This window comes from Dromiciops gliroides, chromosome 3, assembly GCF_019393635.1.
Source record: "Dromiciops gliroides isolate mDroGli1 chromosome 3, mDroGli1.pri, whole genome shotgun sequence".
NCBI classification, from domain to species: Eukaryota; Metazoa; Chordata; class Mammalia; order Microbiotheria; family Microbiotheriidae; genus Dromiciops; species Dromiciops gliroides.
In genome coordinates, this window is record NC_057863.1 from 287194203 (window position 1) to 287215049 (window position 20847).

The 20847-nt window shown below is 33.5% G+C and overlaps 1 protein-coding gene across 1 annotated transcript in view; it reads left to right on the top strand.

Moving 5' to 3' along the window:
- Positions 1-20847, top strand: part of DMD (dystrophin) — a 2325391-nt gene that overhangs the window by 694675 nt on the left and 1609869 nt on the right. The window contains 2 exon segments of the mRNA XM_043994767.1: positions 5973-6152; positions 17095-17270. Coding sequence (XP_043850702.1) covers positions 5973-6152; positions 17095-17270 — 356 coding nt within the window.

The following is a 20847-nucleotide window of genomic DNA, read 5'->3' on the forward strand; positions in this document are numbered from 1 at the left end:
GATTAGAATTAAAAGAGTTTGAAAAATGCTTCCTGTTGAAGTTGGAATGTAAAGGAAGTCAGAGAAGCCAGTAGGCAGAGATGAGGAGTGAGAAAAGTTTAGACATTTCCTGAGTCAAGAGTTGGAGTGCCATGATCATGGAACAGCTAGGAGACCCATGTAGCTGGATCGCAGAGCCTGTGTCAGGGAGTAAGGTATAAGAAAACTAGAAAGTGATTTAGGGCCTGATTAAGAAGCGTTTTAGGAGGCGGCTAGGTGGCGCGGTGGATAAAGCACCGGCCCTGGATTCAGGAGTTCCTGAGTTCAAATCCGACCTCAGACACTTGATACTTACTAGCTGTGTGACCCTGGGCAAGTCATTTAACCCCCATTGCCCCACCAAAAAAAAAAAAAAAAAAGAAGCATTTTGAAATTCAAACAGAGGATTTTGGTTTTGATCCTGGAGGTGATAGAGGGCCACTGGAGGGCCACATTAGTCAGATCTTTGCTTTATGAAAATATTGATTAAGCTCTGAGAAGGAAATAGGCAGGCTTTCATAAATTCTGTAACAGTGGACATCTTCACAATCACAGAACATTAAAAGATATAGAAAATACAAGATCTAACTACGTGTGTTGACTATTTTCTTTTGATTTGATAGAGCAAAATACTCCCTTAAAAGTTCTCCAAAAATGTCTCACAAGTTTATATCAAACTCATACAGAATTATTTTAAATGTATAACAGTAGAGTAAACTTTAATAATTTACAAATAATGAGGCAGAGAGATGTGTACCTCTCCAAAATATTTTCACTACTGTGAATGACGTATAGAATATGAATGAGAGAAAAAGTGTTCCCTATAGATGGTGAGTCTCTCCAGATGTTTGTGGATAAGACTCAACTGAATATCAATCCTGTTCTTTAGGGAATTGGTAATGCATGATAGAAGTTCAAAAGAAAGATCAGGACTGAATATAGACATTTGAGAGTGATCCATCCATATGGCAATTGCTATCATGGGAGCTAATAACAGCACCACAAGACAGACAACAGAAAAAAAATTAAGAGAAGGCCAAAAATGTGGTCTTGGAGGATGGCATCAATTGCAGGACAGAATTTAGATGATGACACAGCAGAGAGTATCGAAGAGTGATCATGTAGGTAGAAAGAGCTTAGAAGGAACAGTCGCATTAAATACAAAGGAGGAGAGGATTTTTAGAAGTAGAGGGTGGTTAGCACTGACCAAAAATGGAAAAAGGTCAGAATGGATTGAGAAATGGTGATTAGATTTGTTGTAAAAGCTCACTGATAATGTTTAAGAGAATAGTTTTAATAGAGTAGAAGTGAAAAACATATTGAGAGATGCAGAAAAGGGAAAAATAGGGAAATGTTTAAAGGACTCTTTGTAGGCATTTGGCTTTTTGAAAGAGAAGAAGTATTGGAGGACAGTTTGAGACAGTATCAGGTTTTTTTGCAAGCCAGGGGAGACCCTTACATGTTTGTAGATGATAGGTAAGGGGCTAATGAATTAGAAAAGATTGAAGATTACAGTGAAGTGGGTATGATAAAAGAAACAAACTCCCAGATGGATGGGAAAGGATAGGATTGAAGGCATGAAGGGAGGTGTTCTGCCTTGTCAAGTAGGAAGACCCCCTTTCCTTCTGAGACTAGAGCAAAGGAACACAGAATGGAGATAATGTAGAAGGATGGAGGGGTATGAAACAGAGTTAGAAAAGGAAGCTGAGAGTGGATGATCTCTATTTTCTCAGTAGGAACTTTAAAATTCTCTACAGTAATGTTTCAATAATTTCTCAATATAGATCAAATTTAAATTATATCACCTTGCCTATGAACAAAATGAAAATATGTTTTGTATAGGTCTTGCCACTTGATTGTTTAAGCTAATTAAAAGAACTTGACAGCTGGTCCAGAATTTGAGGTAAAATTTCCCTGCTGACTAAGGCAGTGAATAAGAATTTAATGTTCATTAAAATATGTCACAATGCAAGACCCAAAACAGCTACCATCTGTCACCATCTCCTATCACATACATAGCTATATACAATATGACAACCTTAGTTTATTACCTATGACCATCATAATTTAATTTGAAATATTACTAAGAACCTTTAAGGTTACCTCTCCTCATGACAACACATATACCTCTGGAAGGGGGAGAGAGGAGTCTTGGTTGTTTCAACCACTTCTGCTGTAGTAGTATCATGAGTATTGGAGGATGTTGAAATGAAAGTGGATGTGATGTTTCATTGACCAATATTGATTTTTTTTCTTTTGGTGGGATAAGGACTAGGAAGGAACTGAACCGTTAAGGGGTTTTCCTCATGAGGGATTGTAGGGAATGATCCAGTAGTATGCTTGCTAGGGAAAACAGTCTTTTAATTGTTAACACAAAGAGATAATTCCACAGGAGCTAGTCATCCCTCAGGGTTTAGACTGCAGGTACATTCATGATATTGTGGGATTAGTGAGGGACAATAATACATGCCATGTGAATTCAGGAATGAATGAATGAATGAATGAATGAATGAATGAATGAATAAATTCTCAAGTAGTCAAGTAGAGAAAACCTGATGCTTTAACTATCTCCATCTCAGTGCCTGGGATGTGGATGTGTTATTGTGGATTGTTCCTTGAAAACATCATCTTTTTGTGTTCTTTTTCTCTCTAACAATCATAAGCATATGCATAAGCATTATTAATAAGTAAGACTATGGGGGCAGCTAGGTGGCACAATGGATAGAGCACGGGCCCTGGAGTCAGGAGTACCTGAGTTCAAATCCGGCCTCAGACACTTAACACTTACTAGCTGTGTGACCCTGGGCAAGTCACTTAACCCCAATTGCCTCACTAAAAAAAAAAAAAAGTAATACTATTGTTGATGATTGCCATTTATATAAGACTTTAAGTTTTACACAGTATTTTGATACATTATCTCATTTGATCTCCATAACAACCTGTGAAGTAGTGACCTATAGTTATTTTCACAACATATTTTTTTTCAAACATGAGAAAACAGCAATTCAGAAGGGTTAAGTGTAACTTCTCAAGTCTAGTAGTAGTAAGTGTCCTAACCAAGGTCTTCTGATTATTTTTATTATGTTATATCCAGTGTTATTTTCACAATAAAGTACTATTTCTCATTAGTAAAATGGAGATATAATATCTGCCTCACAGGGTTACTGGGTTAGTCACAGGAGATAATATATGTGAAAACATTTTTTAAAGAGTAAGTACTATTCTAATTGTTATTATAACTTTAATACATTGCAACTTTAAATTAGATATACAAGCATCTTTTTATGTGAAGATTTAAAAAATGGACCAAATTAACATCTTATGTAATTTTCTATAATATATCTCATATGTATACACACAAATCTACATGTGTATGTATGTAATTAAGTCCTTAGGTGCATATACATATATGAATATATGTATATCTTATAGCATTAGTTTCATTTGTCATCAAATCTCCAGGGATCCAATTAGTTTAAAGGTTATATAAGAAAAATTGCTTAGACACTGCTACTTTGCACCCAAATTAACGATGTGATAATTTTCCCTAAGCATAATTCTAATATATGATGACATTTTTTCTTCTTTCTGAAGTATTCTCAGTTAATTAAATATGCAACTTAAGTAATTAGTATTATCTTCTAACCTAAAACAGTTCATCATTTTTAACCACTTTCTTTAACATGTGTGGAGTAAAATCTGGAAGAGTTTTGTTTTGTGTATATTGTTTTACTTGTTTGGGTATACTTTTAACATTTCTGAGAGGGCAAAAATTGTGTTAAGTAAAAGAATGTCAATATATAAACATTGAAATACTCCTACCTCTCCTAGTTTCATTTATGTCTAGGATTTTCATTTAGATTTAAGGTAGCCTTCATTGTAGAGATCTAGTCTATTTACTCTCTGATTGGGGTTGGAAGAGAAGAGTAGGGGAATAGCTCATATATTTTGTAAAAAACATTCAGAAAAGGGGGGCGGCTAGGTGGCGCAGTGGATAAAGCACTGGCCCTGGATTCAGGAGTACCTGAGTTCAAATCCGGCCTCAGACACTTGACACTTACTAGCTGTGTGACCCTGGGTAAGTTACTTAACCCCCATTGCCACACAAAAACAACAACAACAACAACAACAAAAAACCCAAAACATTCAGAAAGGAAAATCAGGACCAAGAGAAACACATTTTTCAACTTAACATGTTTTGGAAATATGTTAGGTAACTAGAATGCATTACAATGTGAAGGCAAACAAAGGAAATAGATTCTGAATGAAGGCTAAAGTCCAACAAGCAACAGCAAGCATTTAGGTTTCTACAATGTTATGCATAGTATTAGATATTGGAATTACTAAGACATAACTTCAAAAATCTCTGCTATCAAGTTGCTAACCACATACTAGAGGGAAACAATAAGTCCACAGATAAATACAAACAAAATATATGCAACATAAATACAACCAATTTTGAAGAAAGGAGAAGAATATAATGAAGACACCAAGATGACCCTTCAATAGAAGGGTTGCTATTTAACCTCAACCTTTAAGGAAAGTAGCATCGACAATAGAGTTCATTTCTAAAATACTGTTCACTGCTAACCAATGTTAGGCTATTTCAAGTTGAGTTACTAATTGGGCAAACACGAGGGGAGTGTTTAGTGACTTCTCTGTGTCACTGGCACATTCATTCATTTAAAAAATTGACATATCTCTTGAATGGTGCTTTCTATTCCACATAATCACACCTGTGATTTCATTAGTATGAGGAACCCCTAGGTAAGGGAACTCCCTCTACCAAAGCAGGTCAATACTTTTTCTTCAACTTAGAGTCTAGAAGAAGACAAATATTTATTTTTCTAGGCAAGTAGTGGATGTTGAGCAAGGGGCAGAGGACATATATTTATTACCCTCATAATTTTATTATAGTCAGAATTGACATAGAAGGAAAAGAGAGAGATTCAGTCACAAAAGAAGCCTTTCTTTTCTGCTATCATAACGTAGGTAATAATAATAATAAGGCTACATGCCTGAGGTCTACAAAATACACAAGGAAATAATGTAGAATGTGACAAATCAAGCAGGGACAGAAAATTTCTAAATCCATTGACTTTAGATTAATTAAATTTTTTGTTGTCTGTCAATGAGATGGAATTGATGCCATTTATTTCTATAGCTTAAAGAGCTGTAGAAAGTATGTATGAAGAGAGGAAAAAGAGTAAAGCACACTAAAAGCCTAACTAGGTTTATCACGATCAATTATTGACTTTTGTTTCATCATATTTTTGTCTTACAAGCACAGTGCTTAGAACAAAAGTGGTACTTTAGAAATTCTTTTCCATTCACTTTCATTATAACATCAGCAGTAAAAGATAATTATTCAAATAGCCATTGCAGTGACTTTATTGGTAATATTACAGCCGGGTCTTGATAAGTGCAAATGATAAATCCTCTGAAATGGTTGCAGTATGTGCATATTTACATTTTGCTGGAACATATGACCATACTTTACATAATTATACCTTAGGTAAGTGCACATTTGGATATATGCAACCACATCAAGTGATTCAGTACCTAGCTTTAATTGGCATTTATACTGTGAATGTAAGTTTTCAAAAAAACATCTCCCCCAAAATCTAGTGGGATAGAAGGTGCATGTATTATTTTCCTCATTTTACATTTGGAAAAAAAACTGAAGTTCAGTCAAGTTAGGTCACTTCCGTATGGCCATAGCAGTAGTAAAATGCAACAGTATGAATTTGTCTCTACATCTTCTGATTACCTAGATTGTGCTTCACTGTACTGCTTATATTTATGTATTTGTAAGCATTTACATGACACATGAACTTTTTTGCTTGTAATGTACTTAGCTTAACCAAAATAAGAATGTGTGAAATTACCCTGAAAAATATACTGTTAAAATCTTTATTGCACTATGATATAAACTAATATTTATTTTAAAACAGATTATAAAAGGAGATCTAGAAATGAAGAAACAAACAATGGATAAACTGTGTTCCCTCAGTCAGGATCTACTCTCAGCTTTGAAGAACAAGACGGTAGCTCAAAAGATGGAAGCTTGGCTAGAAAACTTTGCCCAACGGTGGGATAATCTTATCCAAAAACTTGAAAAGAGTTCTGTGCAGGTAAGCCATTGTAATTATCATGCCAGAGATCATGGTTCTTAACCATGGTTTGAAATTAATTTTTTATAACTGTACTTTTAATCTTATGTATGTATAGGGTTTCCCCAAAGTCTTGGTATACTTTCAAATTTAAGCCCATCCTTGGTATTAACATTTACATTTTAAAACATCATTCTGAGAAAGGATGCAGAGCCTTTGACAGATTGCCAAAAGGATGTAAGAACTCCTACCATAGATGATCTAAGAGACTCTAATAGCCCTCATTATTAGAACAGTGCTCTTAGCTAGAATAGCATGCTAACATCTAACCACTGTTGTCCATTTGTCTTGATGAGAACTTTGATTTCTCCCTTGTCTTTCCACAGCAGCAGATGGTTGAGATGTTGACTGAGGGCAGTGTCAGAGAGGAGATATGGAAGAGAAAAGCTGGCTAATCACATGAGTTACTGGCAGTCCCCTCTTGCCCAGGTGCTAAAGGGGTGATGATTAGTTATGTATTTGAAAAGAAGGACAGGATTCTAAACTGGTAGCCCAGGAGGTGTGGGCTGGTTATTATGTCACAGTCTAACATCAGTGCTATGACTTCAGGACACTTTTAAAACCCCATCTGCCACAGCCATCTAAGCACTGTGGATGTGGCAAAAGAAAAATTTACACCTATGATTTTAGGCTCAATTGGTGCCTTTAAGACTTTAAAAGAAGGCAAAGGAATATTACCAGAATGTTGGGTAGCTTTTCTACTGATAAAGTATGTAAATATGTGGACAAAAATCATACATAATGAAAAGATATGGAAGGCTTATAGAGGTAAAGAGAGTACAGACATCAAGTGAAATAATAGATCTATCATATTATTAGAGTAAATGTTCTTGCACAATTCAGATTTATACTACATCTATTTAGCATAGATGATACTTTAAGAGTTAAGAAAAGCATAAGGCTATTGAAGAAAAGAAACCTTGTGTTTGGCCTTATAACACTCTCCTCTAGGTCTGCAAACTCCAAAAGAACACCAATATAGCTCTGATGTGGACTGTCCTTTAGTATACTTAAGCTAGTAGCTCAAATACCCTGGAAGTGTGATAGGCATTAGGGGAGGGAGTGGTAGTGATAGGAGACAGTACATCAAAAAGAGGGAACAGGAGAATTTCAATTGGTAGACCAAGGGAAGAAGGTCTATGATATAAAGTAATGAGATTTTAATTTTTTTTGATTTTTGGTTAAAAGGTCCAGATCATTATTATAACAGTATCCCAAAAGCCTCAGTGAAGTTTTAAGCTTTAATAACTTAAAACCACATTTTCTCAGATGAATTCTTATTTTATCTTGAACATGGATATTTAGCATATGCTATAAAAGAAGAATTTTGTCATGTTCTTATTTTTTTTTAGGAAATCAATTCTGTTACTTATCTCAAGGTATTTTACATTCTTATTCTTACTAATGCTTTTTTTTTACTGATGCTTTTGGGACATTTTGTATATTAAAATCATATTTATCTGAGATATATAATATTTTTATTTATGGTATGATGTGATGAAAAGACCACTGGATTTGGAGGTATGAAGAACCAGGTCTCACTTTCCAGTCATGTGGCCACTGGGCAAGTCACTTCACCACTTTTCGCCTTAGTTACCTCATATGCAACATAGCTTACACTGAACACCTCACAGGGTTATTTTGAGGAAGCTACTTTGTGAATCTTAAATTGCCATAAAATATATTTTAATTATGAAAATATTATCCAACTAAAATAAAACCTATATAAATGAAATATATTTTGCCAATGAAAAGAAAATCTCAATTATATTTATTTTATTAAACTGGGAGCCAGTAAAGCTCATTTTTCAAACCCCAACATTTTTTGGTCCAAAAAGTCTTTCAAAGTAAATAGATTTTCAGTTTCACCCCTAACATTTGTAGTAGATAGAGAATGGATTTTCTAATAGCTTACATATAATATACCTATTAGGTGTTTTGTGTTATACCCCTCCTCTATATTCTGTTAAAGCAAAATTTATTATCAAAATGTTTTGTGGATCTTAAAACATTTAAGTGAAAAAATGTTGTCTGTCATCTATCAGCAAGAGATAAATATTCTGTTTGAAGGCAAGGATTATTGTGTTTTGTTTTGTTTTCCTTTTGTTCCATTTTGTTTTTTCTCTGTATTCCCAGGTCCTAGCACGGTAACTAACATAGGAGATATTTTACAAATGCTTTCTAGCTATGTGACACTGGGCAAGTCATTTAACCCTCCTTGCCCCAAAAAAGAAAAGGAAAGAAAAGAAAAGAAAAGAAAAGGAAAAAGAACAAATGCTTAGTAATTGGTTGATTTTTTCTGTACTAATAAAAGGAAAAGGTTAATCATTAGTTTACTTATTATAATTAGGGATTTTCTTTATGTTGAAAATTTAACACAACATTTCAGAAAAAAATATTTCTATAATTAACATAACCTAAGATTAAATAAAAAACAGGTTTGCCATTTATAACTAAAACTACATATATATTGACACCCCCTTAGCTATTGACAACACAACTTCAATTAAACAATACTGACCTAAACTTGTAATTGATTGACATTTTTTAAAGGATAGAATTCCCAATCAGAGACAGCCAGGAAGATATAAGTACTGTGTTCAGAAGCTGGCAGCTGTCTAGATCCTTTGCATAACAGAATATTTTCAAAAATTTCTTTGAAAGAATTTACATGCTTAAGTTAGAGCCAAAAAATTCAAAAATTCACCTTTTATTAAAAAGCTTTTATTGAGCAAATTCAATTACAGTTCCAGGCCTGAGAAAACTGAGAAAACCAACTACAGGCAGACAACAGAAGACTAATCTTCTACTGTTCAGTCCTTGGCCCCAGGTATTGGACTTTCAGTAAGAGGTCTTGGGTCTTAAGACTGCCTTTTTCATAGACAGTTTATGTTACCTTGGGAAAGCCACTTGACTTTTAGATTCAATTTCCTGATATTCAAAAAAAAGATCATGTCATACAAAATTATGGCATACTAGATGACCTATCTCTAAGGTCTCTTCTACCTCTAAATTCTATTGCATTTCCTATGATGAGGTTTTATTTAATCTTACATGTAGATATTTAGGATATGCTGCCAAAAACTGTTTTGTCATGTTCTTATTTTTAGGAGATCCCTTATGTTACATTTCTTTGGGAATTTTGCATTCCTATTCTTACATTAACCCTAATTTGAAATGATTGCTAACTCTACATAAAATTAAGATGCAATTGCTTTACCACTTTCTTGATTAGCTTTATTTTATTTTTATTTTTTATAAATAACACTAAGGGGGGCAGCTAGGTGGCTCAGTAGATAAAGCGCTGGCCCTGGATTCTGGAGGACTTGAGTTCAAATCTGGACTCAGACATTTGACACTTACTAGCTGTATGACCCTGGGCAAATCACTTAACCCTCATTGCCCTGCAAAACCAAAACCAAACCAACCAAACCAACAAACAAACAAAACAAATAACACTAAGAATTTCAATTGAAAATCTACCAAATAGAACTTTTCTACCTTTGAATACTGGTTTCCCTTACAATTGAATTTCCCAAATTCAAAGCTTAAACATTAAAAATTTGTTTTCAGGTTCCCATAGCTTCACATAGAATAGCCAACATTTCCCTGTTGGTAGGTAAGGTTGTCTTTTTTTAAATAAAATATACCAGTTGTATCCTCTCTTTAAATATATATGTTGCTTGCATATAGGAGATCATTTTGTTCATATTTTCACTCATTTTATGTATATCCTTATTTGCTTGGACAATGAGTGGCACAAGTAGGTACTTATTTAATATTTGTTGGTTGATTGATTAGTTAAAGCTGAGGTTTTATGTAAATTCTATGAAGCTATTATCAAAAATAACTCTGAGAGGCTCATTATAGCATCTTTGATTCCAACGTGGATTTATATATGCACACACACATGTATATATGCATATATGTATGTGCACACACATGCTATGTATAATAACATGTTAAAAATCTCAAATTCATTTTTTTATTTAGTACTCACTCCCTTTCTTTTTATTGTTTATACTTGCTTTGTAGGTATAGGGAACTCACAATGCTGAAATATCTGCTAATCAAATTGCATCTGTTCTCTAAATTGTGGTCCTGGAGAGTAACCTGGAACACTGAGAGGTTCAGTGTTTTACCTAGGGTCACGCATGTGTCAGAGTTCAATTCTGGTCTTCCTAAATGCTAATATAATGTTCAATTAACTACATTGCCACTGTTTTGTTTTGTTTTTTAAACTGCACACATTTCCCTTTTGTATTCTCATCTAATTTTCAGTTTAAGTATAGAGATTCTAGTCTTCTTTGTGTTGGGGGATAGTTTTCATTTATCTGTTTGCAATCCTTACTCAATTCCTTGTAACGATTGGAATGACGCCACCTGCTGGAGACTTACTGTAGAAGAGTTCTGCCCATGAAGCGAAGGTCTTTGAGGGCAAGACCAGGAGTCAGGAAGTGACGCGGGCTAGTGGGAGGAGGAAGGAAGAGACTGGCGCTCACTCTCGCGCTTTTTCCTCTGGACTCTGGTGGAGAAGGGAGCTAGAAATGTGCTCTCCCTTTAATAGATAGGAATCTAGGCCTTTTTCTCTCTCTTTACCAAATTCTTATTCTCCTTAATAAATGCTTAAAAGTCTAACTCTTGCTAAAGCTTATAATTTATTGGCGACCACTCATTAGATATTTTAGACAGTTTAGCTAGAATTTTAGCCCTTAACATCCTTATGCTAGTTAGAAAGTGTCTGATAACTTGAACTTATAAACCCTTATTCATTTTGAATATGATAAAATCTCCTATTGTATTGTACCAATTTTTATTCCTTCCTTCTATTGAATTTCCTAATTTAATTTCATTAATTTTAAAATTTTGGATATCCCTTAACTAATATGGACTGATATATGTATATATATACATATATATGTATATATATTCATATATATATAATAAATAACAGGTATTAGTGAAAGCTTAAATATAAATAGCAGCATATTGTAGAATCTCCAATTATGAAGGAGAGTTCAATGTTAAACTTCTTTGGGTTCTTAATGAGCCATAATTGGATTGATGCAACATCATTCCAGATAAAATGCACCTGGAAAATTTCAAAATATAATCATATTGACAATATTATGATGCAGTCTGCTATCATGGCGCATGCATGGGAATGATCTATCACCAACAACATCTGCTTAAACAGGCACACAATGATATACACACATATATCCAAAAAAAATCCCCTCTGTACCTTTTATTTTAATCACTAACTCAACATTTCTAATAATCTTTTGTCAGGTTACTAACAATTGGGGTTAAAGTATGAGATGATATTATTATACATTTAAAATGCATAAGGAGCTATTTGGTATATTTATTTATATCTCTGAGCAATAGCAAGGATTGATATGCTAACCAGTAAGAAAGCTGGGGTTAAAGATCATGTTTCACAAAGAGAATTGGGTCATCAATCAGAAGCTACAACATGCTTCCTACCAAGAAACAATGTGTAGAAACTAGCATAGCTAGCATGGCATAAGAGCCTGTGTGGAAGTTCAAAAGGGGTGGTTGCTTATTCATTTTAATATTATTTTTTGTTGTTTTGTTTTGGAAGACCATGTAGTTGTTGGGTAGTTTTTTTGTTTTTGTTTTTGTTTTTTAATAAATATGCTTGAAACACAAGGTACAGTTTTAGGAGATTCTGATGCTTGGGCATAGAAGATGCTTTATAAGTGTTTGTTGAATTCTTTTGAACTTCCCCTCATAATACAAATAGCATCCAGAAAATACCCCCCAAATGCAACATTTTATTTCTCCTGTTCCTGAAATGAACCTCTCCCCATTGAATAAGAGTTTATTCTGCAGAACATTTTGGCTTTGGAATTTGCTGCATAATCCCAGTTTCAATATCTCCTTAACCCAAATCTAAGTCCAGGTAAAAAATTGTGGACCACTTTGACCTTAATATTTGGGGAATGATAAGCCTCAATTAATTGCATCTCTGACAATGCAAAATATAATTTACAATTCTGCTCCATGGGCAATCAAGATGTAACTCTGCTTCAAGCAGGAATGAAGATTATAATTTTGCACTTTGTAGAAGGACTCATGTTTCTACTGATTTGTTATTTAGTTTGTCACCAGTAGATAATAAATCTATCACTTTGATGATGGGTATTGCAACTTTATGATGTTTTAATTATGTACTCATTATGACTAAAATATAATCATTTCAGGAGTCAATCTCCTTTGAAGAGAGGATCCTTGGAAAGGAGAGTTTTATTATCACTGTCATCATCTCCTTGCAGCCTCTGAGATTAAGATATTGCTGTGATATTTAGAACTACTTTATTACCAGTTCCAAATCTTCAGTGTAAGAATTTAACCCAAGCAGATGCATGCCAAAGAATAATAGAATTTTTTAGCAGAAAGCAACCTTATGGATCATTTGATTTAAATTCTTTATCCATTTATTTCATACATGAGGAAAATGAGGTTCAAAGCAGTTGAGAGATTTCCTTAAAAATACTCATCTAGTTAATAGATACTAATACTCAGTGCCCCTTTGTACTTTTTTTTAACAATAATTAAATTTAATGTTGTCATTCAAAGCAATGAAGTTAAACATAGTTATGTTTTTTTAATGCATATGGTCAACTCACAGTTATCTCTTTTCATTTACTTAAGGCAAGTGAAACCATATATACCAGAACTTTTCTATAGAATGAGTGTGATATAACTGTAGTACAGTTTATAATTTCAAGAATCTGGGAACAGCTAGGTGGTGAAGTGGATAAAGCATTGGCCCTGGATTCAGGAGGACCTGAATTCAAATCCAGCCTCAGACACTTGACACTTACTAGTTGTGTGACCCTGGGCAAGTCACTTAACCCTCATTGCCCTGCCCCCCCCAAAAAAAAAGTAATTTCAAGAATCTCTGTCTCTATCACATTAGATATATTTTTCTTAAAGAATGCTCTTCTATTAAGAATTATTTATAAATGAGTTTGCATACATTGATCTAATCACAGAATCTCAGTTGGAGCAAGTCTTAGTGGCCATCTAATCTATTTCATACGTGAACAAATAATCTCTACAACATACCTGACAAAAGAGAAGTGAAGTCCATTTAAAAATTAATTATAATTGTTTGGAATTCTCTCTTTAATATCAAGCCTAAATCTCCCATTTTCTATCTCTCAACTATTTCTCCTAATTCTTCCTTTTATGCCCGAGTCTAATCCATTTTTCATTTGATAGTTCTTCAGTTACTTAAAGATAGATTATCCTGTCCCCTTTAAGTTTTTGTTATGTTAAACATATATAGTTATTAAAATTATTCTTAATATAGAATCATTTGGATGCTTGTGTCCATCATTGTCACTTTGAAGATTGATCATCTTCAACTTATAATTATCATTTATAAAATGTAATGTCCAGGACAGAATATAGAACTTCAGGTGTGATCTGACCAGGCCAGTGTACAAAGGAATTATTATCTCCATAGTCCTGGACACTAGAACTCTGTTAGTACTATTTAAATTTACATTATTTTTTTTTATCTCCCATCCTATACCACCACTAATTGATATTGAGCTTATTGAGCTTACAGTTCACCTATTCTTCTTTTTCAGAGAAATTATGTCTACTTATGTCTTCCCTATTTCATAATTGTGGAATTATTTTTGTGAATAAAGAGCATGAGACTTTAGACATATTTATCAAATTTCATCAAAATAGATTTGAGCCAAGGTTCTGCTTTGCTAAGATAATTTTTAGTTCTTAACTCTGTCATTCATTGCATGAGTGAGTCTTCTCAACTTTGTTCCATCTTCAAATTAGAGAGGCTTGACACTATGCCTTTATACAGTCATTTACAAAGATGTTAACTTAGGACCAAAGACTGACACCTGGTACCCTCCACTGAAGATCTCCTTACAAAATAACATGGAACCATAAAAGGCTACTCTTGGATCTTGGGTATGACCATTCAACCACCTGAATGTACTGCCACATAACCCACATGTCTCCATCTTGTCCAATAAATATAAAATGGGAAATTTTGCCAACATTTTCCCCACAATCTAAATAAACTCTATCTACTTCATTCTCCTGGGCTAAACTAACCTAAAAGAAACAAAAAAACAACCTTAGAAATCCAAAATAAATAAATGAATGGATGAATGAATGAAACAATGAATACATGACTAAGCACACTTTAAATCTTTATAAACGAAATAATTTATTTTACCTTTGACTAAATTTGCAATTAGTTCGTACTGTTATATTCAGTGACATGAGAAAGCAAGTCTGAGGTGAGGATCTACATTAAATATTTTAATTCATTTTTACCTTCCCTAAATTTTTTAAGTTCCATTCATGGTACCTGCATTTTAACATTATGTGGCAGGAAAAAAATACTTCTTTTCCATTTTTCCTGTCATATAGAAGTAGTAACAAATTTTGATTCTAGAAACATTTGAACACAATCATTAATTTCTAACAGATACATTTATGCTCACTATCACCTTTTGAATTACGATCAGCGTTAAAACACTGATGTTATGGAGCATGAATATAAGCCCAGTAAGAAGGCTTCCAGGTAATAATCCGAAAGATGTATTATCCACTGATCTGAGCACTGGAGTTGTGATTTGACACATAAATGCAATAGCAAGTTACTTATTATTAGCTTTTACAATGAGTTTAAGTTATTTATATTCTTTCAACTAGAAATTTAACTATTTGTTAAAATGCTATTTTAAAAGTGAAAGATGGATGATTTGTTTTCCTAAGATATGATTTTATTTACATGAATTATTAATATTAAAAATCCACATGGTATACAATAATAATTATACTTTGATTCAAAAGCAAATCCATTTAAAAGAAACTTCACTTCATTAAAATGTGATAATTTAACAAAAGAAACTGGAGATATTTAAACTAAAACAAAAGTTATTTTATTATTGGAAAATATAACACTAACACTTCTATATCTTCTTCATATACTCTATAGGAAGTTTCCAATTAATGTACAAATTGTCTTCTAAAATTTTTTAAGTCAGGTGCTTAAAATACAGGAAGCAATGTTGTAAATTGTAGTTAGGTTCTCAGAACAGTCTGCAAAAGGCTGCTTTTTCTAATATTTATTTGAAGTTAATCACTAAATCCTCTTTGGATACCTCATTGATATGGGGAGTTGATCTTAGGCTCCTCTAAGAGATAGCAAAATCTCTGGAACCACTGCCACACACTGCTAATAAACTGTGGGTCTGTCAACCTGGGACCAGACTAATTAGTTCGTCTATGGGGTGATAAAGGTTTTGGACACAAGAACTCTTTAAAATCATCTGCTAAATTTTAGAAGGGTTACAATCAGTGTCAGATAGGGATCCCCCATGCTGAAAATACTGGACAGACTTGCAGTATTGAATTGAGTAACTTAAGTATAGTGCTGTATATTTATAAGGAAGCCCAAGGGCTAAGTAGAGCTCTAAGAGAGGGCAATTGATTGCTGTAGCAGTTAACCTCAGGGATTGGCTATTCTGTTTCCTTTTCCATTCTTATCACCTATTTATTCCAGCCAGGTTTCCTCTCCTCTGACTAAAACAAATCCTATCCTTTTGAGATTTTCTGAGGATTTTTATTGGTAACAATGAGAAAACTCTAAAGTCCCCATAATCTTCTATCTTTTCCTTACAGTTCTGTAGGGAAATCAAGCTGCAAGTGGTTATAATAGTATTTGAAGCCCTTCATAATCTAACCTAATTCTTTGCTTCATATCCTATTACTTCCCCAACCAATTTGGACCCCACTTTCGCATTCAACTTAGTCTTTGGAATCTTGATCTCATTGCATAATTACTATTTTATACCAGTATTGGACTTCTTTCATACACGTTTGTCTATTAAGGTTTTTCCCTTCTTTCAAGATTCAATTGTGATACTATTCTTTCCTGATCCCCTTGTCTCCCAAATGAATTTGATTTCTTCCTCCTCAAATTTCTCAGAATTCTCTGCCTTGCTCCTTATTACAATTATCTCATTCTTGTTTGTATTTTAGCTACTTGTATAAATTTCCTTCCCTCATTAAACTGTAAATTCCTGAGAGAAAAGTCTGTTTTGTAGTTATTCTTCCACCCTCACCTAGTTTAGTGCCTTTACTTCAGAGAAACACCTAAACAGTGTTTCCGCTGGGCATTTCATCCCAGAAGCTAGGGTGGCCTCTGAGCCAAGTAATGGGGTTTGGGCTCAGACTGGGGGTAATAGCAATAACAGGCAAGTGTAGCTTCAGAGATTTACCTGTGTTTCCTTATTTCCCTTCCCCTTTCCTGTCTGTACTCTATACCTCTATACCTGTATCTGTACTCTGTGTTTGTATCATAGAATCACCCCAACTAACAGTGAGTGGTGGTGAGGAATAAGACAAGGATGAAGGAAAAAGGGGGATTCCCAGGAATCATTGGGATCTGCACTGGTGAGGTAAAAGGGAAGGGAGGAAGGAAAATAAATTCTAATTATTGACAACTGAGAAAAATGGAGAGGTGTTTCTGTGGAAACCTAAAAGAATGACTAATGGCCATTCCCAGTTTTCCATTTGCATGTTAAAGACATAGGTATGATCAAAGGAGTGTACACAATTTTGAAAGAACAATATTTTGCCCTAATCCCCTCCCCAAAAAAACCACAACACACTTGGTATATTTCTAATTTTGATAATGCCTTCTCCAGTTATTTTATCCAATGTAACTTAAGTCACATGAGACAGTTTGATTTAAATACAACATGTTATTTTTTAACTTAAGGTCATTCCACCAACAAGTAGGAGCAGTTTCTCATTATTTTCTATTGCCACTTTAAGAAGTCTTTCTAGCAATGTGTGACCTCTGTTTCAATACTTCTCACAGATTTCACAGGCTGTCACCACCACTCAGACATCTCTAACACAGACAACCGTAATGGAAACTGTAACTATGGTGACCACAAGGGAACAAATCCTGGTAAAGCATGCCAAAGAGGAGCTGCTACCATCACCTCCCCAAAAGAAGCGGCAGATTGTTGTGGATTCAGAAATTAGGAAAAGGTGAGAGGGTATTTAATTCAATGATGAAGATTAATTGTTGCCCCCAAAGTCAATTTGCTACTGCTTTTGGTGATGGAATTTCTTGTACTTTAAAAATTACTTACATATGCCGTGAGAGTCTATAATTTATTATGATTTTAGTAAGAGAAATTATAAAACTGATTTTAAGGGTTTCCTAAGGAATCTTTACTCAAATTAATCAGAACTACTGTTAAAATAGTTTTTTTTAATTAAAAGGATGAACCACAAGTGATAAAATACAACTGTAAGTTATTCAACCTTTTGGTTTCTTCCTTTTCCTTCTTAAAAATATTTTTTAACAAATGCTTTTTGCGGTGCCTTATTTCATGTTTTAGAATATTCTGTCTTTCAATAATGAAAACACATTTTCATGGGGAAAATATATTCCCAATAGGCAGGGTCCATTCTAGTATATGAGAATATATTTTCATAATTTGTGAATAGTAAATCAAGGGAAATTATAGAGCAGATTTCCTGTTCTTTAACATTTATAAGTATTTATATTTAAGAGGCATGATTTAAAAAAGATTAATTTGTAATTATTATTAGAATTATCATTAGAGATGGATTAGTTTCATTACTTTAAATATAGGAACATATTGATTTTATAAATAAATTTATATAAATAGAAAAGTTAATTTAATTATCTTGAAAATTTTACTCTGCTTTGAATAAATTTTGCCCAAAAAAGTTGAGTTTTGAAATAAGAAAATAAACTTTTAAAATCATCTTGTTTTCCTAAACAGCATGTCTAAGCATATAAAAAGAACTCAATATTAGAATTTGAGAAGATAATGGTGCAAAGGGAAGAATACACACCTAAAATAGGGTACAAGCTGTTTTGAAAAGAGAAGCAAAATACTTTAAGCACAAAGAGGTTATCAAAATATAAAAATCAATATTTTCTGCCTTTTTCTGCCTATTTGTGAATAAGAATCTTTCTTATACATTCTAGCTACTGGTCAAAAGTAAAATTTGTCATCATGGTTAGGATGCGTTTTATTAAACATTCAAGTTTGATTTGGTTGTTATCCCTTATATTTATAATTATTTCCACCTAGATATGTGGTACAATTTCCCTAGAAATGGGCAAGAATTATACAAGTACCTAATTCTTTTCATATCTCTAATATTTCTCTATAATTACAGTCCCTACTCTTCAAACTTTGCAGAGATTATAAGAACCTGTAGCCAGGTATTTCTACAAAATGTTCAATGTATTTCAACATACTTGTTCTTTACCCTTGGAATGGGAGAATGATCACCCATATTATTTATAAAAGGGTGAACAAAAGTAGGGATCAGGGAGAAAAAAATCTCAATGGACTTTTGCTTTCTTCCTTTCTGCTTATGCTTCATGTTGTCAGGAGTTACTTTCTGCACATGGATGGGATGAGATGACTAAAGGACAGACTAGGATCATTTACCAAACTAGCAACTCAGATATTTGAACTGTCAGAAAATAGAACAATAGTAGAGGATTAAGTATTTGGAAGATTTTTATTCAATGATTGAGAATTTTTCATTATGTACATCTGAATCAGATTAAAACAGCTAAAGTGATCTCCAGTGTTTTGTATGTAGACATCTGCATGATAGTGTCTTTTTTCATCCCATGTGACAGCTGCAACCCTAGCAGAAGCACCATTGCCAGAAGTGACATATACTTCAAACAACTGAGATTGATGCTAATGTAAAGACAAAATCACATTTCAGCATAGGGAAATGTAAACCACTCAATAGACCCACAGCAATATGTAAATAGAATAAATGCATTTTATGAGTTTAGATAGCAAACAGGGTGAATATTACTTCTGATGAATTCCCCTCATTCTTGACATCTATCTCTCCTTTGTCAATAACATGGAACTATTTGGTTCTCCTACTGCCATTATAAACTCTAATTCCTTTCTCACCTATGCTGCCTTCTTTTTCAATGGTGAGTGTTCCTCACAGACAATCTCTGCTTTTCTCTCTTTATTCCGTCTTTTACATAACTCATTTAATTTCAGAGCTTTATGTTACTTCTAGGTTAATGACTCCAAAATATCCATCTCTAGGGCTGACCTGAACTCTCGGACACTCAAACTCCCCTGAGTCATTCAGCTTCGCTTCCTCTCTTGTAGAAGGGGAGGTACTAATAACTGCACAATTGGATTGTTATGAACATCAAATGAGCCAATTTATATGAAGTGCTTCATGGCCCTAAAGGGCCAAATAGTTTAAATTGTCATTATTAAAATTCACTTTCATATTTCTGGAAAATGGACATGAAGCAATTAGTATGACACATTGGATAGAGTGCTGGGAGTGTAGTCAGGGAGATATGAATTTGAATCTTGCCACAGATACCTAATAGGTAGGTGGATGACTCTGGGTAAGTCACTTAACCTTTCTCAGCCTCAGTTTCCTCATCAGTAAAATAGGGATAATAATAGCAACTAGTGTTGTTAAGAATATCAAATGAGGTAACCTGTGTAAATCCCTTTGAAAAACTTAAAGCATTATATAAATGCCAGCTATCCTCTTAGCTATTATTTAATTTATAATTTAACATTGATCCAGTTACTTAAAAGCCTACAAGATAATGTTAGGAATGATGCAATTAATATTGCTTATTCCAGAACTAAGAAGATTTTTTAAAATGCAGGCTTGATTCATACTAGAGTTTCTGTAATTTTTTTTCTGTTTTCTTAATAACTATGCAGTCTTCAAACATGTCATGCTTATTGCTTACATGGTCTTTTCAAAAATAAATACAGAATTATGGTACTGAATCAGATTATTATCTTATTATCATTATTATTATTTCATAGCAAAGAAACATTAAATAAATTAATATTGTATATAAAAATCAGTATATAGCAGTGTTTCTGCTATTATTTCAATTAATCTGGCATTTGGTTAGGAGATTGGTTTCTAGTGATTTCACTTTTAATATGTTTTTACAAAAATAATTTCATTTCAATTTTAACTGCCTACTTAAATTGGTATGGACAGAAGGGGAAAGGGAAGAAAGGGAATAAATAGCTTCCTGAGTAGTCTGCAGTTTTCTTAGCCTAGAGTTTCTTCAACAAGACTCTGACCCCTTGTGAAGGCAGTGACATTTGTAAATGAATCATTCTCCTACACCTGAAATCAATTCTGCTTCTGGATATGTTCCTTAGGTTTTCTGTGACCTTAGTTCTCATTTTTCCCATCTAGCTTGAAATATTTAACCTGTATGATTTGTCTCTCTAGGCAATTGTAAGTTGACGGTTTTCTTATTCTTATTTTTAAAACATTTTATTTGTTTTTTGATGAGGTTGATATGGATCATTTCATATCTGAAGGTCATTGGATAAAAAGGATCTTTAAAAAGTTCTTTTGTGCCAATCCTGTAAGATAAATACTGGAGGTAATTATTGTTTTATTTGGAGTTCAGATACTTGTTTTGACTTTAGAGTTCCAGGTCAGAAGCTATAGGTTGCTTGAAGAAGTCAATGGAATGAAGATCTTTTTATAGGTCAAGTTTAGTATTACCCTGGAAAACATTAAATCTCCAAATGTCATTTCT